The sequence below is a fragment of the Mycteria americana genome, chromosome 3 (assembly GCF_035582795.1).
Source record: "Mycteria americana isolate JAX WOST 10 ecotype Jacksonville Zoo and Gardens chromosome 3, USCA_MyAme_1.0, whole genome shotgun sequence".
In the NCBI taxonomy this organism is placed as follows: Eukaryota; Metazoa; Chordata; class Aves; order Ciconiiformes; family Ciconiidae; genus Mycteria; species Mycteria americana.
Window position 1 is genome coordinate 85,438,725 of NC_134367.1, and position 27,719 is coordinate 85,466,443.

Here is a 27,719-nt window from a genome sequence, read left to right on the forward strand (position 1 = left end):
GTAGGGGCCGGGGCCGCGATAGCCCTGCGCTACGTGTGGCGTTAGGCAGCGGCGCACCCCGCAGGCTTCCCCGCCCCGCCGCGCCTTTGGGCGGGAGGGGGCCGCCGCCGGGAGGTTGAAATGTCCGGTGTTTACCGGCGCCCGCGTCCAGCCTTCGGCCGGGTGTCTGACAGAGACAAAAAATACTTCTAGAGACTTCTCGTCTTCCTGCTGCTGCGAAGTGCTGGGAACTGCCCTAGAGGTGAACTGTGTTGAGTGTTTAGAAGTGGCTTTTTTCTTTCAGGTTAAACTGCCCTTTTCTCTCAGCACAGCTTCTTTCATGAGAAGCTATTTATATAAAGATGGGCACGCGTCATTTTTTTTAACAGCAAGAAGTACAGGGAGGTAGGAAATACGGCTTTGCCTTGTCTGATTCTCTTACCTGTTCCCTTTGAGAGCAAGGCTGAAAGTTAATGGAAAAGCAATAGATTCTCCATCCACTGGCTTTTTTTTTTTTTAATTCTTTTTTTAGTTGTAACCGCCCCACACACACCCCTTTTTCAGTGGAGGCACAGGCTACTGTGTAGCAAATTGAAGCCTACAAGACGGGAACAGAGTGCTTTCAGATGTGGTTTCCCGTTACAGCTAAGATAATGAAATACCAAGTTGTGTGGAAAGAGGCAGTCCTGTTTCAGGTTCCCCATCCCATGCATCTGAGCTCGCAGTCCTGAAGTTGCATGTTATATCATTTCAGCTACTTGATCGATTTTTTGTTTTGTTTGGGGTTTTTTTTCCCCCTAGGGATAATTTTCTGCCAGAGCAGCCAGCTGAACTGACTCACTGTATGTCTACTTCATCACTCAACCTGATCCAGGGGAAGAGGCAAGGGCACATATCCTGGTAGGAAGAAGAAAGGGTAGGACCATCCCTTCCAGTGGCTGCTTGCTGTTAGATCTGTTTAGCTACACCTAATTTTATTTTATTATTTATGAATTTTTTACTGCCCCCTTAGGGAGAGTGGTTGGCACTTGAGAGGTTGAAAGTTACGGTATGACATCAGTTGAATTTGTCTAGCTGTGCTTTGCCAATAGCTGTTGGAACTGGTCTAAGACTGTTACTGCTGCTTCTTTTCAGTTCCTTTCAAAATCTTAAAAAAAAAACCAAACCACAAAAAAAACCCAAACCCAAAACACAACAGCTCAGAAACAATCTTTTGCTCCCAACAGTTAAATGTATATATGTAATTCACTTCCAGAATTGCAAAATTTCATATTCCTGTGGGAAAACATGAGTGTTGCACTGATTTCATGTGCAGGGTTGCTGGAATTAGGATTTTCTTTTCAATCCATCTGCTAACCCAGGTTCTTCTTACTCCCTTTCAGTTAGAGGAGAATACTCCTTTACTGGAGTATGGAGACAAGCTTTAAGGTTGAGGAAACTATTTCAGAGAGCTTAAAAATTTTTAGATTGGCCGTTGTTATTTACTTAAAAATTAATTCAAATTAGTTTTCCATCATATTTGTCCTTAAGTGCCAGTATGTCACAGATTTTGCATTGCCAAAAATGGCTTGAAAAGATGAAGGATCAATAGCTATGAATTACAGAGACCATAAAATGGACTAGGCAGTAGTTTTATAGTTTGGTCCCAGAGAGGTGAGGTAACTGCTCCTTCCTTTCCTCTCTGGAGTACAGGCAGTAGACCTATCATTTGGGAAGGATTAAATGAGAATCTATTCCTACTTTCAGCATCGGTGGACCAATAAATTTGCTAGATATTTGAGAAGAAATGGCAGAACAGCTAATGTTTACATTGCCATGGTTTGCTCTCGCTATCAGTACTCTGTACTTTATCACAAGTGGGTTGTACTTCTCACAAAGGAACTGTTTCTGTTTAGCAGATTCAGGTGAATTCATTGTATTTGTTTGCATTTTATAGCTTTGATTCTGGAGGAAATTTTCTGTCATGAATATTTTAAAAACCCCTAAAACCTTGGAAGAATCAAGCACTTGCACTGTCACACACTTGCACTGCATAAAGGGCTATGCAAATTAGATGTAAACTATCATATTTTCTAAGTTGTCAGTTTAGAACATTTTATGTTAGTTACAGAAAGTACTTTATTTCTTCACTGCTGACACAGTCTTATCCTGCTTGCTTGTGGGTGTCAGTCTCTCCTCCCAAGTAACAAGCGACAGGACAAGAGGAAATGGCCTCAAGTTGCGCCAGGGAAGGTTTAGATTGGATATTAGGAAAAATGTCTTCACCGAAGTGTTGTCAAGCATTGGAACAGGCTGCCTGGGGAATTGGTTGAGTCACAATCCCTGGAAGTATTTAAAAGATGTTTGGATGTGGTGCTTAGGGACATGGTTTAGTGGTGGACTTGGCAGTGCTAGGTTAATGGTTGGACTTGATGATCTTAAAGGTCTTTTGCAACCTAAATGATTCTATGATTCTATGAAAAGTCAGTAGCAGTTTAGGTTTTGACTTCCATGTTAGAAGCATAAGGAATTGGCTGTAGAAATGTATAATGAATAATTTTCAGAGGCAAAAAAAAAAAATTAATTCCTTGTATGCATAAGTATTCTCTGCTATACCAGAGCTGAATTTAGCTTAATACAGTTTTCTAAACTCTAGGGTACTTTCAATCTTATTTTATGTTTTCGTGTTGATTTCAACCTATGAATGTTGCTCTGCTAGTGGTATAAAATGTTTTTAAAAAAAAGTAAAAATCCTAATGTAGGATTTCTTTGTGAAATCAATTTCAGGAAATAGCTGCAGGAAGAAACAGTCTTACAATTGCAAATGAAACCTAACAGCATATTACAAAGCTGGGAGTACCTACTAAGCCTGTTTCTTTTAAAGAAATTTGCCATGATGTTATAATATTTTAGCAAGGGCTGAGGACAAGCCTTTACTGGGGAGAGGGATAATCGCAGTTTACAGCTTCCTGGGCTCATGAAAAGAGTCTGGCATATATATTTAATTTTTCAATGTACATGTACATTGTACAATGCACATGCTTGGCATAAGAACAAATATCTTCTGTGATTTCATAATATGCATTGCTGTTAAAAATGTTGACAGTTTTATTTGCAAGCTCTAACATTTTCTTTCTATGTGCAAGCAAAGAAAGCCTTGAACACGGGAACTAAAAACATTATTCTGTATTGGTAAATAAGAGTTAAATGATGCACATCAGAGTCACCTCTTCCCCATCACAACATTGTTCTCTAGAGTGGACAGAGATCTGGGTGCACCAGAGGGTGACGGATGGTCTTTTAGTGGATACAACAAATCTGCAATTACCAAACTTGCCTCTGGCCTGCAAAGAGGACACAGTGGGAACTGAAACTGATAAAGTCCTGCTACTTTTCTTGTATTAGCTCCATCGGTGCTTTTCAGTTAGCTCTTATTTGCCAGAATTGAGCTTATGCACTCTGGTTGTATGCAGAAATCACGATCTGTTGTCATCAACCATGTAAAAATGTATCTTAGAAATTATTACGGACCAATTTAAGTGAATGAACAGGCACAACAGGGTGGCTTCACATTTCATGTTAGGAGAAGCTTGGTAAATCCCAGCTGCTTTGCCAAGTTCATGAACTAGATTTCAGTAATCTGAAACGTGGATTTCTGGAAATTTTTTGCCCTTGAAACTTTTGCCTTTATTTATTTTTCCAAATTAGCATTTGAATGAATCCTTTCTAAATTTAGGAGAGTAAACCAGAGGAATCAATACATCACAAGCTTCTGTTTAAGTCTAGCAAACAGCAGCGGTGGGAGGGCAGTGCCTGTTGAGCAATGGAACACCTTGTGGTAGCCTAGTTATGAAGATTCGATGATACAGCAAGGCAAAGCTGTGGGTAAGAACTTTTAGTAAACCACCTGACCTAAGTACAAAAACAGACAAGTAGCGGAGCACATGAGTTCTGTGGTCTACCAGGCCTGCTATAACTGAAGAACTTGTGTGCCCAAAACCCTATGGTATCCAGCTGTCTTTAGGCTTGATACAAGTTATTATGTTTCCTTACAAGTCATGCCACACTGACATGCTGTTCTCACCTACTGATATCTGCCTTAAAACCACAATATATGCTCAAGTCAGAGGCAACTGTTACAAATAACTTTTGAAAAGTACCCATGGATGTCTAGACAAATGAGAAATGTCAGGACTATGGCCTGTAAATGGCAAAACAATAGGTCAAATTCAGTATAGTGAAAAAAAAAGAAAATTTTTAACATGATTTCATACAGCAATATCTTCACAATGAATATGAGGAAAAAGAGGAAAAAGAAAGATAGAATGCGGTAAAAATAAAGAATAGCAAAGTACAAAAAGGGAGTACCTTTTTCTTAAAGTTTTTGTAGGTGATGAAAAATTAACTACAAATCTTAGCTATACACCTGTATCCTCGTTCCTATGTTTCATGTGTGTGTTATAGTTGAATGTTAACAAACTGCATCGTGTAGTGTATGACTGCAACGTCTGAATCAAGAGTACAGAAGTGAAGTAATCTCTGGAGTCTTACTGTCATTTCTATAGTACCTATCATTTTTGACGAAGGAATGCTAACAAAGAAATTTGTCTACTAACTCTATCAAACTTCTGAATAGAGCAGGTGCAGATGAACATAAGTAATTGTTTTAAAAAAAAAAAACAAAACCAAGATTTATGCACTTGCACTTTGTGTGTGTGTGCTTATCTGTCAACAAATCCGATCGTGAGGTAGAGATCTCAACTAAATTATTATACGTTTTATGGAAACAAGCAGCCAGGCAGGGGGACCCTGCTAATGCCCTGCAGAGGGATAAGCTGCAGCCTGAAACCAATTGTCTTAGGCTCAGTTTCAATATGTCAATCTAGACAAAGCAAGGTTTCACTGTTTCTGTAGTGAGTGTTTGACTTGGACACAGCACAGCTCCTGGAGTGGTGGAAACATTCCCATATCATGCAGTCCTATAAAGCAAACAAATTGTCCACAGACTTACATAAGATGGTCTAGGTGTGTGTCATTTCTTATATTTTCTCAATATAATGTTGTTTCTGTCAAATGAATGTCAAAATTGTGACATTCCTATACAACTGTAAAAGAACAAACTGATATAATTATTGGCAAAGAAAGGAGTTTTAACTTTTTAGCTGCTGGTTAATTATTCCTCCTCCAAAACTGTCTCAGAATTATAAAGAACTGGCCTAGCAACACACTGTCAGCTGCCAACAGCTGAAAGCTGTCTATAGGATATCTGGGAAAGAAAATGCAGGGAGGTATTTCCTAACTCTACTGAAATACATTAGAGGTGAAGAGCTTATGTTGAAACAGAAGTATTTTACTCAGTATCAACTTCCTTAAATAAAGATGTTTAAAAAGTATAAAGCAGATAAATGAGGAAGAATAAACCATGCGATACTGGCAGGCCCACAATTACCATGACTTTTAGCAACCCCTGTCAGGGAGGGGAAGATTACTGTTCCACTGTATTAGTGGCATTTGTGACCTGGAACAGAAGTTCTTTATTTTCATGGGGAAAAGCTGTAGAGGATCAGTTAGAAAAAGGTTTTATATCTTTGTGTGGGGACAGAGCAATAATATTTTGCTGGGCAAGAATATATTGTCCATGGCAGGAAAAAGGTTTCATCCGCAGCCTTGTGCTCAGAAGGCGGGAAACTCCTTGAGACTGTGGGTTAATTGCTATTTCAAAGAATAAACTAACTGGCTATGTATTACCAGATAGTTTGTAGATCTTTGGGAAAAGTCTCTGTCCTCATCAAAGATGGCTGTTTTTTTGATGGGGCCAGGAAAGGGGTGAGAAGAGGCATGTGCAGACTTGATTTGTAAAAACTATTTGAAAATATTAATTCTGTATTTGAGTGGAAATTTACAAAATCCTGAACTCTTCACATTATCATTAGTTACAGTGAATTTAGCAGCTTGCAGGGTTACAGCAAGATAAGACATAGATTGTACTTCAGAAGAGAAATTTTATTAGAAAGTTAATCCACTGTTTTAGAGAATGCTGTTGCTTAAAGTTATCTTATTCTGGATTTAGTTTTCATGATACAGTTAGATTTAGTTTTGCCAAAATAATTGCTGGCTTTCTGGACTGGTCCGTTAGTTAAGTAACAAACAAAGATTTCTATATCACTCATTAAAGAATGGTACAAGAACAGGCATGCAACAGCCAAATTAGTCTGTACTGTTGACAGTGCTCTAGAGATATTTATATGTAATTGCAGGCACCTCCTTCAGTACTAGGAAAAAAATTGTTAAATTATGATGACTAACCTAAGTTTTGAGGCAGTAATATTATCTAGACTATTGGCTTCTATTATTAAATTCCATTACTTTAAAGAGTTCTTTATGAATAATTTGTTAAAAAAAACTATTTCAAATTGAGAATCCAATGCAATTTACAGATACGCTTTTAAAAATACATGGTTTTTAACAACGTTAACCAGTTTTGGCTGCTGGCACAAGTGTTGTTCCACTAAAATAATTTTGTTATTGTTTACTAAAATAATTTTAATCCTAATGTAGGAAGATTTCAGGTTGTAAGTTATCAGAATAGTAAATGCCACACTGATGGTAAAACCTGGCTTAGCCCCCAACACCAATGCTTTGTATGTTTCTGCAGTTTACAGCCACCTCTGTAACAATAGTACCCATGGGATATTTTGGATTATGTTAATGGATACATTTTTATATAGATTATATGTATATTTATCCAAAGTTTTTGTAGTCACTGACTATATCTACTTCGGGGGTTAAAACCAGTAGTCTTCAAGGAGCACACAGAGGCAATATATACATGCAGGTCCTCAGGGCAGATACGGCATTCATTTTATTAAGGCATAAATTTGGCAGGTTTAAAATCCAGATTCTTAGCTCTACTGTGCCTTTGTCAATCCTTACAGTTATAGGAGAGGCTCCAATTGTTACTCTAGAATTTGTGCAGATCGGTGTTGGTAAGAATACGCTTTCTCTGCCCTCTAACTCTCAGCCTTATTATCCATCACCAAAAATATTGTGCCTCTAAGGACATCTAGGGAAACATACAGAATCAGCAATTTTACTTCTATTTAGACTTGGTGTTACCCCTTGGTGTTACCCTGGTGAAACTAAGAAATACCTCCATTCTTTGAGAATGAGTTTCAATATTAATGTGGAAGCAATCAGAGTCAGCCCATACCACAAACGGCCGGACTCCAATGATATGCCTAAAAAAATACTTCTTTGGTTTTTACACATCATGAATTACAGAAATGTTGGTGATCTGTTAGCTCTGCCTTGGAGATTAAGATATATATATGTGTGTTTGTGTGTCTGTATAACCCAATGACAAAACCTCCATTTATCCAGGTGAAATAAGGGTGATGCTCTGAATCTTCTAAATACCATGTCAGTAATCTCACTGGTAGGATGATTTAGGTGTACACCGTAAAAGCTCTCCTCACAAAGAATTGCTCTTTTACAAGAATTCACAAATTCAGTAACAGAATCTTTGAAAAACATTAATATTATTGATCTTAATGAAATGCCAAATAGCAGGATGAGCCACTGTATTCAATCTAAATTCTGAGAATAAGAGCAATTTAATCTTTATCACTTTTTTTTTTTTTTTTTTTTAAGATTTGTAACATGCATGAGAGATAGAAAATAAACTGTGGAAAAGCACTCAATTTTTAATGCTTTATGGACCAAAGGCTACTTTTAGTTACTCCAGTGTAAGCCAGTTGACTGAATTGGAGCTCCCGGTGTAACAGAGTAGAATTTGGCTCTAAAGTTACCTCGTTAATAAATGAGTAAGGTGGCTAACACACAAATGTGGTCTTTATAATGGCAAAGTCAGTTATGCCAGTTTCTTTTGTTTGTATTTTACAATAAATAGCAATAGGTGATATTTCTTATTTAGAAAGTTATTTCTGCACGGACCCCTTTTAAGAAATCTGTGTTACTTTAAGTATATTGAAACCTTAACTGAGAGGATTTGCCAGAAATGAAAATAGGGACCCAAAGCGATTACATGCAAACATTTGACATCATCACACTATTGGAAGTGCCTGTAGCATAAGAGGATGAATTTTAAATATTTGGGAAAAACCAGTGCAGTTTATGATTGTTGCTCTGCAATACTTGGGTTCTTAAACTCTACCCCCGCAGTGTGAGCCATCTGCAGGTGCAACTTAAATCCCGATCACGACCACCTTTCTCTGTCTGAAGGCACTTACTTAAGCGTGTAAATACCTGTCAGAGCAGGAGCGCGAGCACCTGGGTTTTATATTGCTGAAGTACCTTACTTTAGGTCCAAACTGGTATGACTCGATGAGCCGTAATACGCACCCTGTGTCTGCGTTGTTAGTGAAACACGGAGCGTTCATACAGCGGAGCACCTCCCGCCCGGGGGAGTTAACCCCGCGCATCGGCGGCAGAGCGGTGTTTCCCGCTGGCCCCAGCGGACACCTTTTCCACCCCGGCGGGAGTCGCGCCGGGGACCGCCGGGGGTGGGACCTCCCTCCCCGCGGAGGGCGAGGCGAGGCGAGGCGAGGCCCCGCGCCCGGCCCTACCTGCGGCGGGGCTCCGGCAGGAAGGGGGCGGCGCGGCGCGGCGGGGCGGCGGTTCCGGGCACGTCGGCGGGCGCCGCTCGTTCCTCGCGCTGGGACCCCGCCGCCGCCCGCCCCATGGCCGCTCCGCGGGACCCGCTGCCCCCAGGTGAGGACGCCGCCGCGGGGAGCCGGGCGGGCGAGGTGCCCCGCGGGGCGGCGGGAGGGACGCTGGCGGCTGCTCCCAGGTCCCCCCGCGGGTCCGGGCAGGCGCTGCGCGGGGTGCGGCCCGCGGCGCCCTGCCGCCCCGCTCCGCTCCCCTTCTCGGGCGGGGGCGACCCGCGGCCGCGGCTCATGGGAGCCAGGTGAGGAGCCTAGCTCCGGCCGAGGTGAAAAGGGTTTGTTGGTTGCTCCCTTCCCCCTCCGCACACGCTAATTAAGCATGGTAATAATTTATCATGTGCTCTGCTGATGTGATTTAGTGCAACTTGTCTTGTCAAGCCTGCTCCAGTATTTAGCGTGTAAGTTAGCTCGTGCTTGCTAACAGCACGTTATAAAGCGTTTTCTTAAAATCCCAGACGCCGGGTGCTTAGGAGGCCTACACTCTCTAACTTACATGGCTAATGGTGCAAATGACTTTTGAGTACCTCATCTCAGGTGTGCCAGCATCACAGTTTTTCCCTATCTGTCCGCTCAGACAGTGACAAAGTTTTGAGTAGTTAACAGTAAACAAAAATGCAGAAGTGCTGATGGACTTAGATTTTTCAGAGAACTGAATATTCTATAATTTGCTCTATTTCCTCCTCTTATTCAAAGGGGAAACTCATGTGCCTCTGGTCAAAGCACCATTGTTGATTTGGGTTTAATCAAAGGGTTCATCTCTATGAACAACATTAGTATGAAGGTGATCGCTTTGTTCGAGTTGTACTAAGTTGTACTATTAATGTGTATGCCCTGCCTTGGTGTGAAAGAGGTCTTATGTCTATGGTTGAACTACATAACTATAATAGACCTTACATGCTTCACTCGCTACTGGTGGTGTCAAGGCTATGTTGCAGGGAAAAAACTGTAACAGAGGGGAATACTATCTCTGCTCCATGGTGCTTTGTGAACCCCCTCCTGCTTAAAGGTCAAAATGCTGAGGTCTCCAAAACTCACCTTCAGACTTCCTTCCAGTGCAAGGACAAAGAGCAGATGTAGGATTAGAAGTTTGGATGTGTATGTGTATACACATATATACATCTGCATATATATAAAATTGGCAAACTGTTCACACTGGTAAGTGCACAGCATTGCATCCCCGTTAGAGTAGCAGTATTGAACAGAGGGAAACGGTGGTGATGGGTACGAGTCTGCTGCTCCTGTTGCAGACTGGTTATACTGGACAGGCTCAGGCAGAAGAGCCATGGCAGCCGCTGAGCAGTCAGTGTGCAGGTGCTGGGCAGCAGAAAGGAACCCTGGGAGCAACCATCGAACCTGACTTACATCTGTCTGAGTCAATTTCCATGTGCTGATTTATGTCCATCTGAGTCAACTCACCTGTGGTTCCTGGCAGAAGTGTGGGGAAGTAAATGTAGGCCAGTGGCTGTATGCTCTCAGTGGGGAGTATGATGATAGTGATTTTTTGGAGGGATCCCAGATGATGTTGTTATCAAGCTGTCTGTCAAAGTAACTATGAAGTCAGACGGTCTGCACTGAATAGTCAGTCAGATGATACCTGTATTTCCTGTTGGCCTTTCAACATGCAAAACTGTGAATGTTTTACATTTGAGATAAACAGAGAACTTTCCTCCCTGCTGTTTTGTGCACCTGCATCCAGCTGTATGAGATGAGCTGCAGACTGCTGTGGGAGGTACGTGTGGGTAAGAGAGAGGGGACGTGGCATTTTAATTGCCTTAATCACATTTAAATATTAAGTCCATGGTTTTCAAATTATCTGCCAACTATCAATGATCAACGAGACCATGGTGAATCATCTGTAGCCAGTATGTGGAGCATTTATCCTTAGGTACAAATATTTATATACATACATGCCACTTATAGGAACTGTTGGGACTTGGTAGTGCTCTACAACCTAAAAAACATGGAAATTGCTGTTCTTCATAAAGAACTAGAAAAATAAAAGGGAAGAAATTGAGGCACAGGGAAAGAAATACAGTTTAAAAATATTTTTCAGGATGGATACTAAGCAAGAAAGATGCAGAGTCACAGATTCACGGTGACTGTGTTTCTGTGTGAGATCTAGAAAGCAGAAGTCGATTAAAGGTACCACCCTGTACCCCATCACCTCTTTTAGGGTCACCCTGGGGTCTGTCAAATCCTTACTTCAAATGCCTGTATTCTTGGAGCTTCTTCCATTTTTTCAGTGCTTCCCTCTGGATTATGGAAAGTAAATAATAACCAGTGTCGCAGTGTACCTGGGCCATATCTTGGACATGTGACAGAAGGTAGGGGATGAAGCCCTTACCATAGCTACAGCAGCCACCAAGGTTCACCAGGGCATGGACCTTTTGTGGGGTCTGCTTTCATCTACCTCAAGGCTCCTCTTATATTACAAGGGCAAAAGCAAGTTTGGTTTTTTGTTTGTTTGTTTTTTTAAACTCAGCCAATAATCCATAAAGAGGAGCTGTAAGGCCTCCAGAATAACTGATAATAAGGTGCATGCTTTGCCACTGGGTTTGTCGGGTCTTTGCTGACAGTGGAGAAACAGCGAGACTAGGGATGCCTGTGCTGGCCTTCTTCCCTGGAGCCTTTCTTTGGCTCCCAGTAACTCCTCCTTTTTCAGCTTTCCTTTACAGGGTGGGCTTCTCTCTTTGCCCCAGCTCCCTTTCCATTTTTTTCACAGTTCTCCACTACAGTTCCCACTTGGATCCTTCATTTTTGGCCATACTCTCATGCAACATCTTATGCCACCTTATTGTATTTTCTCATATCCCAGCCTGACTCCCACGCTCTCTGCATTTGAGTTGGGAAGCTTATGGTGGTTTGTGCTGGCCCGTCCCATCAGGGCAGGCTTTATCCAGAACGTTCTGTTAATACCGTGTTTCTGGAGCAGGGATTTATTATTTACCAAAAAGGGCACATGTGACAAGAATATGGGGTTTTGGTTTGGGTTTTTTTTTCCTCTCCTGCATATGCTTTCCTAAACTTTGCACTGCAGCGTGAACATGCTCATCTGAAATTTCAAAGACCTCTGCCTTTGTAAAATGTTCATTGTGTCTGTGTGCAAAGGCTGTGCTCAAGCCTTGTAGATCTGACCCCTCTGATTGTGTGCCACCTGCCTGGAGAACGCGTGTGGTCTTCCTGTGGGCACTAGCACTGAGAAAGGCTGCTCTTGGCATTGCAGAGAGGGGCTGGGCACCACACTGGACACCCAGGAACTGCTGCTGATGGGGCTCCCTCACAGAAGCAGGAGGGAGAACAGCTCTGTCCTGGAGCCCTGGGGCTCCTTCTGTCCTGCTGCTGCTACTGTTTTTATTTTCAGGCCTGTTTATTGTACTGTCATCTTATGCTTTAGCTTATTGTTCTATTGTATTGAGTAGATTTGTAGGAGCAGGCCCCAAAATAAACAATTATGCTAAATCTGAGTTGGTTAGAGTAGTGTCTGTGTAACTTCTGTGCTATTTTGGGGCTCAGTGTTTATACTGGGTGTTTTGTAATTCATTTCTGGGACTAAGTTGTGTTCTAAAATGCACTGATTTCTATATTTGGGAGAAGGTAATCACCAAATATTGATTCCAACCACCTCTTTCTGGTTGCAGTTCACAGAATCGTATAGGTTGGAAAAGACCTTTAAGATCATCACATCCAACCGTAAACCTAACACTACCAAGACCACCACTGTACCATGTCCCTAAGCACCTCATCCAAACGTCCTTTAAATACCTCCAGGGATGGCGACTCAACCACTTCCCTGGGCAGCCTCTTCCAATGCTTGATAACCCTTTCAGTGAAGAAAAATTTCCTAATATCCAGTCTAAACCTCCCCTGGCGCAACTTGAGGCCATTTCCTCTCGTCCTATCACTTGTTACCTGGGAGAAGAGACCGACCCCCACCTCTCTACACCCTCCTTTCAGGTAGTTGTAGAGAGCGATAAGGTCTCCCCTCGGCCTCCTTTTCTCCAGGCTAAACAACCCCAGTTCCCTCAGCCGCTCCTCATCAGACTTGTGCTCCAGACCCTTCACCAGCTTTGTTGCCCTTCTCTGGACACGCTCCAGCACCTCAATGTCCCTCTTGTAGTGAGGGGCCCAAAACTGAACACAGTGTTCGAGGTGCGGCCTCACCAGTGCCGAGTACAGAGGCACGATCACTTCCCTAGTCCTGCTGGCCACGCTATTTTTGATACAAGCCAGGATGCCATTGGCTTTCTTGGCCACCTGGGCACACTGCTGGCTCATATTCAGGCGGCTGTCAACCAGCACCCCCAGGTCCTTCTCTGCCAGGCAGCTTTCCAGCCACTCTTCCCCAAGCCTGTAGTGTTGCATGGGGTTGCTGTGGCCCAAGTGCAGGACCTTGCACTTGGCCTTGTTGAACCCCATACAATTGACCTCGGCCCATCGATCCAGCCTGTCCAGGTCCCTCTGCAGAGCCTTCCTACCCTCAAGCAGATCAACACTCCCACACAACCTGGTGTCATCTGCAAACTGACTGAGGGTAAAGTTGAAAAACTTTATGAGGGTAAAGTTGAAAACATTTAATGTGTTCTTGTAGTAAGTATAAGGACTTTTAGAATGAGAGTGACCAGAATGGAGTGAAAATCCTACTACATAATTTAAAATGCTTTTAAGTTTTTGAAAATGTGATACTTATCAACAGAAGAGATTCCCTGAGGAAATGGGATGACGATGTTAAATTACAGGAGTGGTGTTGTGAATCCGGACTTCTGTTTGAGATTTGTTTCAGGTTCTCTGTGCACTTTTGGTCAGTGCCCCACTATTATTTGTCAATGTAGCCATCGGTGCAGAGGGGTGACATTTAATGATTCACCTGCACATGCTTTGAAGTTTTATTTTTGTATCCTTTTGATGCAAATATAATTGAAGTTTATGATTCTATTGGATAGAAATAATTAACGTTTACCTCAAATATATTTTTTAATTACGTTTTGTACTATGGTCTGCTGTTTACTATAGTATTAATTTTTGTTGTAGTGGGTATGTTTACTGTTTGAATTATTGCTCTAAGGAAAAAACAGTGCTGCCACTCGGAGAACAAAACTTAGCTTTTAGCAGATTTACTGGATTTTATTCTTTACTGCTGAATTGTTTTGTGATTTTTTTTTTTTTTTACTAAAAATAATTTAGAATTTTCATTTAAGTCTATCTTTTGTTACCTTAGAGTTGGGTTTCCTCGTTGCATGTAGTTTCTCATCTATGTGCTAGTAGCTCTGACATTTTCTAGTTTGTCATGGTTTCTTGTGGAAACGTAATTTGACATAATGCATGTAATGGCTGCATAGCTATGCTTTATCTTGGCCAGACAAAGAAGCAAAATATGAATTGCCAGACATAAATATTTTGAGGATTATGCAGTGATGAAGCTTTCTTATTTCCAGTAGATCATGCAGCAAAAGAGCCGGTGGAGGATACGGATCCAAGCACTCTTTCCTTAACAATGGTATGTGTTTCTGGTCTAATACAGTTCGAATCATTATAGCCCTCTGCACTTATGTAATGCAGAAGTGGGGTAAAACATTCAAGGATGTTAACTCAAACTGTGAGTATATACAGAGTTTTGCTTATTTGTATGATTGTATAAACAAATTTTAGTTTACTAACCTTGTGCAATTAAACTGTAAATAAAAATACCAATAGGTACGTAAGCTGAATTGGATGGTATCAGCTGAGCTGTCCATGGGATAGCTTCTAGAAGCTATGACTGTACCATTTCTTTAATTTAAAAAGACCCAACAACCGAGAAAGATTGGTGCTGACATTCTTCTGTCTGTATGAGTTGGAGGGATGAGAAAACCCACCTAGGGCTTAAAATTTTGATTGTACTAAGTTATTATTCCTTCCTTCCTGTACCTATTTTGTCTGATGAGTTAAAGTCATGGAAAGGTAAGACCAACCAGCGGTGCCTTACAGCAGGTGTGGGTGAACCTAGGGAGAGACCAAACGCGCGCTCTAGTGCTTGCTGGCAGGGTAACGCTGTTTATGACAAGTTTTTGTATCTTAGGATATTAAACATGCCAGTCTTATGCTGAGACAGGAGTATATCAGGTAAAAGTAATATGAAATTCTGTGAAGTCTTTAAGAGTTTTTCTTTTTAATGTTGCTATGGATTGTTTACACTGGGGAAAAGTTGCAGTGCTGTGTAGCCCAGAGAAGACTGTTGTCTAATCTAGTTATGTAAACAGATTGAAATGCATTGGTTTATTTTATGGATGGCAAGTGAGCAAGTTATTGCTTTGCCTTGGTGTTTTCTTCCCATTTTGAAGCTTTGCAACAGGGAGTCAGCATCAGGAAACTCTGAAAATTTCACTAGTACTTTAAATGCTAATCCTTCACTGGGATCCATTATTGCAGTCTGTGTACATGCATTTGTGTTGGCAGGTTTTATAATAAAAGATATAGACTTTGTGATTGTTTTTGTGGACTGACTAAATTAGATGCTATGCTTTGCTAAGGGGAGTTTTTAAAGGTGGGGAAAAGTTGCTATGTCTGAGGCAAAGGAAAGTTTGTTTATCCCCCCCACTCCCTTAATTTAAGATGTCTTTAATCTGTTTGCTTGGTTAGGAGCTTCTATAAAAGCCACACCTACTTTTACATAAGGGTAGGGGTCATAGGGAAGGAGGTGCATTTCAAGTATAATAGTAAGTTATAACATTCCTGGAAATCAGCCACTATCCCCTTAAACTCAGTAATAATAGTTTTCTATTGCATCTTAATCAGCTTTTTAATTTTAGAGCAGAAGGGAAAAATATTTTTTTCTTTCAGTACAGTAACATTTTGGTAAAAGCTTATATCTGCTAAAAGAGCTTTTGAAGTCATCTCTATTCCTCCTGGTATGCATTCCCGTTTCTAGATTATTGTGCTACTTAAACGCAAAATTTCTTTCCCAATCTCTGTTTTATCACTAAAAAGTAATACCTTTAAAAATACTGCAGCAAAGCAGCAATCTCTATTACTTTTGCATGTGCTAATCAGTAGTGTTAGTAGCATCTCAATTCCCGCATAAGAAGAGTGTTACTATGTCTGATTGTAGACAGATCAACTAGTAGCAATTTAAGAGATGCAACTATAATTATGCAGTTTTACATACTCTTTCTCCAGCACAATTACACTCAAAATAATAAACATCTGTGTCTCTTGCCATTTTGTGACAGACTGAAAAATATCCTGTCCAAGACACAGGAGTACCTAAAGGTAAGTATTGTGAATTCTGTCTATTCAGGTGTCATAGATCTGTGTTGTTACATGCAATAAAACCATTGGTGTTATCCAACAGATTAAAATACTCTTTTTCCTAGATGTTTATGTTTTAAATGTAGTGTCGTTTTCTGTATTTTTAAGGTCAGTTTGGTGTATATATATAACTTTTGAAATTTCCTTCCAAAGTTTAGTTTTGATCTACAAGTCAGTCTAAAACTATCATCAGAAGATCTTGTTTCTCAGTCTGGAAGGAAAATATAGTGGTGCCATCAAAAAACAGTGTTCAGAGAACAGATGGTAGAGACGTGGTAATGTTAGAAGGTGGCTTTGAGAGATTACCAGTGCCTTCAGGTTATCAGAAATATTATCCAGAAATACCTTCCAGGTCTCTTGCTTCTGCATTCTCAGCCCTATAACCAATTAACTCTTCATGCCGTCTTTTACCTTCAGCGGTTATTAATACCATCTACTTGGGAATCCAGTATAGGTCCACTTTGCACAAGTTCCTGCCTCTCCTCACTGAAAATGGAGTGAGGGAGTGCAGGTTCTGTATTGCACCGAAGTCAAACACTTGGATTACACAGTGTGAATGTCCCCTTTTCATTTCCTTGACATGTGGGATGGATTTTTTTGTCATCCCAGGCTTCACTGTTAGCTTTTGTCCAGGGAATGCACTGGCAGGGGCTCAGTTGAGGAGTACTCTGCAGGCAGTGTGTTCTCCATCCTGTGTTGCATAGCAGGTCTGCAGCAGGGACAGACACAGGAAACTATGCAGAAGCTAGTCACAATGGAAACTTTTGCTGAGGAGCATGAGCAATATACCACTGGGGTTAAAGAAAGGTTAGAGACTATTCTGGGGGCTTGAGGGAGCCAGCCAGAGGAAATGAGCATCTTCTCAGAAGTGCTGCTCAGTAGGGGAGGAGAACATGGGATGAAAACTAATTTGAAATAATAAGCTACTTTCTGTTTATTCGCAGCCAGGTGGTTTGTTCCTTCAAAATTGTTTATTAACACTAAAGAAATTTCTCTGTAACATTCTTTTCCATGTCCTGTTTCTTATCTCACCTGTGACATCAGGTCTCCCTCAAAATTAATTAGATAAATTCCTAAATTTCAAATTTGTCAAAGTTGTTTGAAATCTGAGATTACATGTTTTAAATGGATTTAATTTAAAAAGGAAAGCTCAGAGGAAGTAGAAATTTCAGCACTTCCTGTAGAAAGGAAAGGAAATTAACTTATTTTATTTTTAATTTTAGCTTCTGCTTTCTCTTGCTAAGTGTAAAAAGATATAAGTACTAATATAGCTTGACATTTCCCCTTTAGAATTGAAAGTGATGCAAATATGTCTTAATATTCTGTTCATTTCCGTTATTTAAATTTTTTTCTGAGAACGACTTTTCATAACTATTTCTATAAAAATACAGACTTAGAAATATGAATCTGTGAGCTAAAAAGTGTTACAGATGTGCAGGTCTGATTCTGTGTAACACAATTATGTTTGCTTCAGATATAATGTTTGAATAGACAGTACATTAGCTGGGGGTGGGGGCTGTTTTGTTGCTTTTATAAGTCAATTAATTAATGGACCATTTTGGGGCCATAACTTATTAAAGTTCTTAGCACCCTTTACCGATTATAAATTAAAGGTGAGTTGAGGGAACTTTTCATCTTGCAGGACTAGGTTTAATGTTTACATCATGTTTTGATTATAATTCTACCTCCACTCAGATATAGAACAAATTTCACACATAATGTTTCCACATGAAGTGGAATTTTGATGCCCATACTCTGCATTTTCAGCCAGACATGTTTGATGATCATGATGATGATGTTGTTGTTGTCCCTGGACCTACAGTCATAAAGAATAAAGATGGTCCTTATTAAACATTTACCCTGCTGGGGGTGGAATACTATTTGGCTTTAAGTTTCAACAGTCTTATAAAACCAGAAAAAGAGGAAAATCATTATTTAGGGGTTTTTTCTTGCAAACGTAAGGATGAATTATTTGATTCAGATCAATTTCTTGAGTGAGATAAGGAAATATGTCTTCTTTCTGTTTTCTGATGATTCATAAAGATAATAGCTGTTCTTTAATGAGATCTTACCACTAAACAAACAGCAAATGGAAATGTACCAGCACTACAAACATAGTCACCACCACAGAGAGTTCTTGTGTGTAAAAACATGTAGAATATAACCTCTTTTAAGCTCGTGTTAATGGCTGGTCAGTACCTGACCCAGGGGAATTATGCAAATGGTTTGATGATGAGGACCTTGTTAATCATGCAGAGTGAAATTTGTCTGTTTGCACAAGGTTCACAAAGGGCTTATGCAACCCTTGTACCCCATTTTGAGGGCTGAAGTGAAGCTCGAAAGGTAAATAGAGTTTGTGCTGTACTGGAGAATGTTGTGCTTTTCAGTAGACTCCCAGGGCAGTTGATAAAAACACTTTGAAACAGGTTATTTCAGTGCTTCACAAAACTCCCGTGTAGTAGAGATAAGTAGGATGAGCGAGCCTAATTCACAAAGGGGCAGAATAAAAGGTAAATATTTGTGTAGTACATATTTCAGCAATTATCATTGTAAGTGTGATGAGAAAAGCAAAGCAAAATGGGATTAATTGATTTGCAACAGTCGCCTTCAGCCTACTTTGATGTATTGATTTGGTTAATATTCCCTGGTCAGCTTTCTGAAAGAACATGACTCTTGCTTCAAAAATAGTGTAATGTTTGTTTAAAAAACAATTGCTACACTAATATCTGATCTCTGCAAGGATTATTTTTCTTCAGTCTCTGCCAATTTAATATTTTGGGTTTTTAATCCGGCATTTCCCAGTGACTGATCATGATATGGAGTTACATTTTGTATGCTAGGCACCTATAATTTATGTTTTGCTAATTTATAGTCTTGCTATTTAAATTTGTATTTGGGTGGAAGACCAGTGTTTCACAGTCTTTGTCTTAGATGAGGAATACCTAACAGATCAAGTTACATTGGAAATTGCATCTGTGAACATCAAGACCCTTACATCAGATTCTGGCCTAATCCAACAGGTAAGAACAATGATACCTGAATGCGAACTAAGTTATTGCTATTGATTAAATAAGTATGTTAACAAAGAAATATTTTTTTCAGACTGTATTCGGAGAACACAGAATTAATCATTAAAACAGACCAGAAATAGGCTCTCTTTTCAAGAGTTCAATGAAGTGAGCTTTTGTGGAGAAGAGCAAAAGAAAAGTTATTCAGTCATTAATGTGTACTTTGTAGTTTAAATAGGTTTTGATTAGTGTGTAGATGCTCTGAAGAAGAGCTGACAGAGTTAAGGCTTTGTCATGCATGGTCTCCCTCTTTCCTGCTGAAAATAGAGCCAGGGCAGAGAATAAGTGAAGAAGTAAGGAATCCTAGGTTTTGGACTTCTTGTGTTTTGCCCTTAGGGAGGCATTTGACTGTTCTGCTTTGACTTTGGGACACTGCTCTTCCCCTAGTGGAAACACTCTCCACTGTGTGTGAAATCTTACGTTGCCATATAGTGGGCAAAGCTGAGTGACCCCCATGCTCCATGGTTACCATCTTTCAAGTGAATGTTGTTTGCTGAATTTCAAATTGATTCTCTTTGGGTTGAGCAGAAAACTTGGAGAAGAGAAATGAATGAGCATTTTCCAGCGAGACAAAGAATTAAAAGGTGTTCCTTATGCCAGAGTCCCAGCTGAATTTCATTGGAAACAAACATGGGTTTGGTATGCATTTCACAGATGATGGAGGTAATGGTCTCATTCCCATCATCAAGAAGAGAGCATTTATTGCCAGCTTAGAATCACTATAAAGATATTTCTGTGTATTAGGGTGTTAATGGTTCTACAGAGATTAAAAACTTTCTGCTTATCTTCAGACTGTGCATAGGTTTATGGCTTTGATTAGACCTGCAGAGGTTGATTGGATTTTAGCTGTGGGCAAAAAATATTCTTGCTTAATACCTTCATTTCATGGGCAGTAGCACTACATTGTCTTATTGCAATTACATTACAAGAAAATGATCTTGAATAAACCTGAGTGCATCTGACTTGATAAAAGTGGATAATAACTGATGAGTAAAAATACAAATTTTGAAAACAGATGTATGGCACAGGTAAGTATCCCTGTTTTTCTTCGTACTTTTTGCAGTAATAGCTACTCTTGTTATTTTTTTATCACAAGACATGAGTATAATGACACCTCTTAAGGGCATTTAAGTATTAGCTTTCACAATACTGTTTGAACTTTCATGAATTCATAAAGTTTGGGAAATGTTACTGAAGCTCAGGACAGCAACATAGCTATTGCAAACTAAGTGAACAGTATCCACTTTTTTTTTTCTTTCATTTTTATTTGCTTGTTTGTGTCTTTTGAAACAGATCTCTGGGCAAGCTCAGCTGTGATGGGCAGCTCCTCATTCTCCCAATGAGTTACCCTTCTGGGGATTTGCTCCTCAGGGCTCAGTAATAATGTTCTACATTTTTAAGGAATTTATGGAAATGGAGACAATTACTATAATCAGGATCTCCAGATTTCATTTTTCTTAAACTTTGGGTGCTCGCATGTTGCCATGAAGGCCAAGTTCATGTTTAAAAAGCTCTGTCCAGAGAAAGCTTACGTGGTGCCAGTGGAAAAGTAAACTACTAGAAGATAATGGCAAGGATTACTCTGTTGCAAGTGGCGTGTGCAGTGTTAGATGTCTCTTGAGCAGAAAGCAGATGTTTTGTGCGGTGAATTGATGTTGCATGTGTGATCTTGCAGCTTTCAGGGAATAAAGAAATGCTGAAAACAGCATGCGACTTTTTCCTTTCCTAACAAAGTCTTTAAATATTTTGGACATGGTTTACCTTCTTTATAATTGGACTGTGAATGTATGCATGTTCACCACATCAACTGAAACTTCCTATATTCTATTGTTAGTGGATTTCTTAGTAAAGAAAGTGTAGCAGGTAGCAATAGAGTATCTTACTACACTATGTTGTTACCTAGTTGACTTGTGTTTGCATGCATAGCCAGCAAAATGTTAAGAAACCTGTGATAGTTGGAAGAATGATGCAATACAGAAAACCAACAATACTTTATTGCAGCTATCTAAGGGGAAAATCCCCTTCTGCTTTCATCTTTAAATCCTCAACAGAAGAAAGCTCTTTCACCTGGCTTCACACCCGTGTAGTTAAAGTACAGGCAGCTGCATTTTCCCGCAGTTCTAGGATCAAGGTGCTGTCCTTCCAGTTTTTAGATGTTGCTGTCTAAATAGTAGAATTGAAATGTTACGTGTGTTGCAGTCTTAAGCTGCTAAGTAATTTCATTACGTTTAATTAGCAGGCAAAAAGCCACTGAGGGAATGTTTACTTCAAACAGGAGGAGGGTTAGACGTGAACCAGCAGAAATGTTCAAGTCCACCTGTTGTCTAGAAAAGCTTCCTATGTACGTAAAGAAATCTGTAAAAAAAACTCCTCTACTTTTCCTAGATCAATGAAACAATCCCTTACTGCTGCATGTTACAGGCAAAATTCTCATTTTTTTAATTACAAAGCATTTAAAAAATCTTTTTAATCAAGCCATATGAATTGTTGAACAGCTGTTGAGGGATTAAGAACAAATTATTCAGAAGATGTAACCCCATATCATTATTAAAGATGACATTATTCAGTGGATACAACCAACAGGGCAGTTTTGTGAGCCAAAGCATGAAAATGCTGCCTGAAAAAACCGCAGATTGTCAGTAATTCCTCAAAACCAGATATATTCCCTATCTGACTTTACAAGTAGCTCGGGATTCTTCTACGTAATTTCCTGCCACTTGTAAATTAGCCAAATAGTTATTCTGGTGTTCAAATACATTGTTTTGATTTATATTTGTTTTCTGCTTTGTAGCCAGAAGACAAAGACACGCAAAACCATAGTGATGAATCACTTTCAGGTAATATGTCAGCTTTACTGTTCTACATATTTTATTCCTAGATTTTCTTTGAAAGTACTTTATTAAAAACTGCTATTTGTTGTAACCAAGAACTGCCTGGGTAGTCAGTGCTTGTGGAGCTCATTTCATTACCAGTGTCATTTACAGCTTCCTCTTTGTTCTAAAGGTGATGGTGATCAATAATGCAGACCACACAAAATGCATAAGTTGGGCTTTCCAAACACATCTAGTACACCCACCTTTGGAAGAAATCTGTGAACAGCTACCTGGAGAGAGCGGAAGCTGGCAGTGGGCGGTGGGGACTTATCCCATAATTGTAGGAGCTCAGTGGGGGGGTGGGATCTGTGTACAGCCTGTTAATCTAACAGTGAACAACTGAGAATTTCCTGTTAGTAAAGAAGCTTGTCCTATCACGTAGCATTAGGACCATGCAATTAGGTGCGTACGCCATCATTTGCTCATCAGTGTCTAGCACAGGGCATCTTAGAAAAGTAGGATTCTTTATAATCCTTTTGATAGTCTGCACACAGTATAGCACAAGAAGCAGGTTGGTTTCATTTTGTTTACCTATAACTGTGCCCTGTGTTTTCTTTACCCATTCTTCCCTGCTTCTGTTGGAGGATAAAACTTACTCTGGCATCCTTGCAAAGCAAAGTAAGATGAAATTCAGACAGGGTGCTCTCCTGCCCTTTGAGCTCAGCCAGAATTTTGATTGGATTACATTCATTTTGCCTTGTTTGTGTAACTAAATCTTGGTATGAGTGAAGCAAGCAAATTTTGTCTCGCTTCAGCAAGAGTTTAGAGTGCACAAGAAGAACAGAATAGTTCACATATGTATTTCTGTAGAGAACAGCTGCAAGGCCTGTGGAATACCTGTGAGCAAAGATGTCACCAGAACATGTTTCCCCTTAACAGGGAATCTAAGCATTTGTATGAAGTTACATGTCTGCAGCAGTGTTGTTGCTGCACGTCCTAACTTGTTGAAACCTTCAGAAGTTGTCTTTGGCCTGCTAAAAAAGCAAGCCAATGAGCAACACTACAAAAATAACAATAGCCTGTTCTTCTCTTAAAAACAAAAAACAAAGTGCATGCAGAAGCTACATTCAGCTGAGTTGCTTTTATCAGCACTAATATTCAGAATACAAAAATCACAATTTAACAGTCTTTCTGGAATTTTCACACAATCTGACAATAATTACTGCAAATAAAAAAAAACCCTAAACAAAAAACCCTTAACAGATGCTGTTGTCTGTATGAGTAGGTGGCACTGGGTACCACATTTGCCCTTTGCCAGAGATACAGTTCAGGTCTCTTAGACCAGCACTGATCCGGCACTTGTAAATTGTGTGTCACTGTTTTCTGTTGTTGTTTTTAATCACTCTTTTGATTAATATCAGTTTTCTTATTGTAGTGTCCCTTTTTCAGAGTTTTATCCCAAGTAAGACCAGTTACTTCCCTATTTCAAGCTGTACAATGAGGCTGGAGGGCAGAAGCTTTAGAAAGTGTTTCCAGGCTGCATCCATTATCTACTACTCTTTGGACATACCAAATTCTCCCTGCCTTCAAAAAGGAGCAGGGAGAGTTAAGGTCGTTTCTGCAGCCAAAATGCTCAAACAATGCCCTACACCACTACAATGTTAAAGGTCTTAGTATTAGTATTTAACTAGAAGTATGACTAGAACTGGTTTCTACATGCTTTTACGGGTTATTAATATATAATATAGTCTGATAGCACCACATTGTTCACAATGCTGGGAAGATATTGACTGTTGTGTGTGGGAGACCTCTAAATGGTAACTTTTGGTATTTGATGCAGATTTTAGAACATATCACCACCTACTTCCAGCAACTTGGTATTTTTATTTTTCTCACACATGGAGGAGTATGGACTTTATTCCTTTCCATAATGTACATTTAAAATAGGCTTGCTTGGTAGAACAGGGACAGCTTTTATTGTAAGAGCCCTTACAAAGCAAAGGAACGTTTCCACTTTTTCATTGTGTTAAAGTACTAGATGTTAGCTGTGTTTGCAGCTGTCAGCAGAGATTCTCCTGGTGCAAATATTTCATGTTGTTATGAAGGCAGCAGCTCAGAAGTGCAAAACCTTTTCCTTCATCCTACGACATGTGTACAAGATGCATATAATGCGCACACAATCCTGTTGGTAATGTAAGCAGGGGTTATGGCAGATTCAAGGAAGCAACGTAGTTCCCAAAAACAAAAAAGGGGAGTATCCCAGCTCACACGCTGGATTGAATTGCATGCCTTTTCTATAAAAGTATAAATATGGTGCTTTCAAAATTACTGTCCTTTTGATTATAGCCACTGAGCATAGTGAAGAGAGGAGTCTTAGAAAGTTAGTTTCACGAGTACTTCATAAGGAAAGGCATTACATGACACTATTCTGACTTTTTCAGAAACTATTCACAGGAACTTAATACTCTTCAACCCTTTATGCTTTTAACTTTTTGTTCCTGGTGAAACCACACCAATAGATCCTAACTTCTCCCCGTGTAATGGTTTTCACTGCAGATCTCAAGAAAACCTGCAAGGAAAATGGCACCTGCTCCTTGTGCTTATTCCGTGCACCGACCATCAGTGACATGCTCAATGATGAGGACTTGTTGTACACAGTGAGGCTAAAGCTGGATCCCTGCCACCCAACAGTGAAAAACTGGAGAAATTTAGCAAGCAAGTGGGGCATGACTTATGATGAATTGTGTTTCCTTGAACAGAAGCCCCAAAGTCCCACCTTGGAGTTCTTGCTACGGAATAGTGACAGGACTGTGGAGCAGCTGATTGATCTCTGTAAATTTTATAAGAGAATTGATGTTGTGAAAGTGCTGCTGAAATGGGTGGAGGAGGAATGGCCCAAGAGAGGGAACAGAACTTACCAGAATGACTTCTAGGCCAAAGAAAGTTGTTAGTCCATACGTGTTAAACGCTGGGACTAGCTGCCACTAATACATGGGAAGTTTCCCTTGCAAGAGAGAGAGAGCTTGTACTGATGGTTTGTATACTGTGTAAGCTTTATGTACTGTATACACACATATATATGTTCTGTCCCCTCAGGGTTGCCAAGATAACCTTCCAAAAACATGGAATAATGCAGGTTGTGTTCCTGAGTCTACAAATGCCTTCAGTTTCTTTGCTGCTGTTCGTAGGCTTCCTAAGCAGAAGAGGAATGAAAAAGCCACTGGTTTTATTGCAGCAGTTGTGCGCCATGTCAGTTGTGTGCTGTTGCTATTGGGAAAGCCACAATTAGAGGGCAAGTTTCTTGGCCTTTCCGGGAGCCCTTCCACAATTTTATATGTTTTACCTAGTAGAAGGTGAGGGGGTTATTTTTTTTCTTACTTTTTTTTAAAATTTTTTTTTAAGCTTTATGACACCGTTTTTGGCACAGAACACCTCAGTGTTCCAAGCAGCAGTTTGGATATGCATGTTACAATTAATTCAATGTTTCAACATCACATTCAGGCAAATTAAGCTTTAAATCTCTTTTATAAGCAAGAATAGATGTTAAACAAAACAATTATTTGCATACTTCTGCATCATAGGGCATATATTTGCTATAGAAGAAATCATGCAATTCAGACAGACTTTCTAGCCCATAACCACTAGGGACCAAAAAACCCAATTAAAATGCTTTATACTTAAAATTACTTTCCAAAGTTTTGAAGACAACATACCCTCTGAGTGCACTTACCTGTTTATCTCAGATGCCTCTTGCTTTACAGTGTGAGGTGATGGCTAATGCCTCACTCACAGTATATCCTTAGTATTGAGTATAACTTCCCTTTTCACAGGCTGTGGTTTTCTTTACAGTCCTGTGGGTTGACCTACTTTCTGTCCCACACCAAAGTAGTTACACACTTGTGTGAAACTAGCACAAGTTTATGTATTGATTAAAGCCACTCTAATGGGAAATTAACAGGTGAATTAATCTACAGTCCAGGTGGATGGTTATTAAAGCACTTATAGTGGTTTGGACTGATGTTTCTCAAAGAATTTTGATATTCTGATTACGCTGTTTACTTCGTAAATATTTTAGAAATTGGTCTTTTTCCTGCCATTCTTCTGTGTTCTAATGTTTTAAAAAAACTCCTGAAAAATCAGTTGTACAATAAGATGTATAAAGTACTTAAGCTATAGTGCCACACAAAAAAATGTTGTGACTTAAAAATATTTCTAGTTGTTACCCTTACTAAAAGCATCTCAGACAATACTAATATGTACATAGGTGTATATACCAGAGCACTGGTGAACAGTATGTCAAGATGTGGGGAAAAACTAGAATGGGGTACAGGTTGATGCACTGTTTACTTTTCTAAAGTAGAAATGACTAAGAATTAGTAGCAAAGCTGAGGGAAGTCTAATGCTGTATACTGAGTTTCTTACAGTTAGAGAATGAAAAGGGATCTCTAGTAATACTATACTATAGATACTGAACGATATGGTTACGGAGGAGCTAGAAGTAAAGACTAACATTTTCAATGTCAGGCACTAGTTCTGGCGTGACATAAATTAGCTTTATTTTAGTGACTTCAAGAAGCTGAAGATCTAGTTTCAAGGTGAAAAGACTGACCTAAGTTTGATGTTTGAATTTTTTCTTTTTTTTAAAAGCTTGTGGAAGACTGGAATTTTTAATAACTTTTTTTTTTAACCATTCTTCAAAAAAGCTGCTACTCTTCAGAACAGTAAGTTTTCTAGCCATATTTTAAAGAGGAAATTGTACTGCTGTATCTTGTTGGGGCTGCAGTTCAAATGTTTCATGTTCCTCTTCTAGGAACAGGGGTTTCCCGATAGATGTCTGTCAACTCTAACTTTTGCAAATAATATTCTGTCTTTAGTTAGGAGATCTAGAATCAGCTTTGAGGACTACTGCTGTGGCTGGGCTGCCTGCTATTTTCAATTCCTACAGAGGCATCCACTGCGTACGTGCAAATAGCTGATAATGCAGCTTGTCCAACATAATCCCTGTACCTTGGGCCTACTATATGCATGATTTAGGATCATGTGCCTCTGTGTTAAGTTGTTCTGAGTGATGAGTGCTGGCATGTATGCCAACAGCTTTTCTCCCCCATAACATAGCACAGCTTTATGTGTGTGGTATTATAGTATGCTCTGCTTTGGTAGATCCAGTTGAGCAAGGAGCCCTCACCTAAGACTCACAACGGGAACGTGAAATGATGCAGCAGCATTTCTGAATCAAGATGTTCAACCGAAAGCTACTCCTTTTCCTGTTTCCTGGCTAAAACTTGTACAATTTTGAAGAAACACTCTTGTCTTGTGGAAGTGAGTTCTGATCCCTTGAAGCTCTTGAAAAGTCAATGTCAGCTGCAAGGATTCATGTCTGATGGAAATAAAGCTGCTTCTGAGAGTTCATATGTGGATTCTGTATAAATTCAACACCGAAGGTTGAAAATGTTAGCCTTAAACTTCATCACACACTGGATTACTCATTAGTATACTTGAAATATTTTTTTCCTCTTTGTATGGCATGAATTGAGATGTACATACTTCTTTTAGTTTTTTATCTATTTACAAGATATTGGGTCTGAGTATTCAGTTATTCTTATATCTTCTGTTATAATGTATACTATTTTTAGAAGAAATATAGATTGTCAATGTTTGACTTTATTGTATTTGTTTTTATTACAGCTAGGAAAACAGCTGTTTTCCTTCTCACCAGTCACCTTAGAACCACTGAACTATCAACTAGTGCTGTGTAAAAAAACATCTTATAGACAAGATTCATGGCATCTTAAAGCATCTATCTTTGCAACAGATACTGCCATTCAAGGAAGGAAGATGCACTTTTTAAAATCTTTTCCATACGAAAAATTAGTTAATTTTGATAAGATGATGAACAAATATGTTTATCTAGA

General features: G+C 39.7%; 1 protein-coding gene across 12 annotated transcripts; it reads left to right on the forward strand.

Annotated features, from left to right (window-relative positions):
• EDARADD (EDAR associated via death domain) lies at positions 1–27,548 on the forward strand. 12 transcript variants are annotated; one of them, XR_012774776.1, is made up of 8 exons: positions 8,417–8,688; positions 14,075–14,136; positions 15,848–15,887; positions 18,831–18,946; positions 21,786–21,831; positions 24,364–25,160; positions 26,371–26,427; positions 26,979–27,428. XR_012774776.1 is itself a non-coding variant. In XM_075495961.1 (7 exons), the coding sequence occupies exons 3-7, from the start codon at positions 14,134–14,136 to the stop codon at positions 24,738–24,740; spliced, it is 582 nt and encodes a 193-aa protein (XP_075352076.1). In that variant the 5' UTR covers positions 1–241; positions 781–879; positions 14,075–14,133; the 3' UTR covers positions 24,741–27,548. The 12 variants fall into 12 exon arrangements, 9 of the variants coding, with proteins under 9 accessions (XP_075352076.1, XP_075352078.1, XP_075352077.1 ...); XM_075495961.1 differs by lacking the exon at positions 8,417–8,688 and adding exons at positions 1–241; positions 781–879 and having other exon boundaries at positions 24,364–27,548; XM_075495963.1 differs by lacking the exon at positions 8,417–8,688 and adding exons at positions 1–241; positions 781–879 and having other exon boundaries at positions 18,858–18,946; positions 24,364–27,548.
• The last annotated feature ends 171 nt before the right edge of the window (positions 27,549–27,719 follow it).

Coding starts and splice junctions, on each gene's coding strand:
- EDARADD (XM_075495955.1), top strand. CDS start 8,658: ATGGCCGCTCCGCGGGACCCGCTGCCCCCAG. Junction 18,947..21,785: donor ATTCTGGCCTAATCCAACAG/GTAAGAACAATG, acceptor TCTGCTTTGTAG/CCAGAAGACAAAGACACGCA. Junction 21,832..24,363: donor TAGTGATGAATCACTTTCAG/GTAATATGTCAG, acceptor TTTTCACTGCAG/ATCTCAAGAAAACCTGCAAG.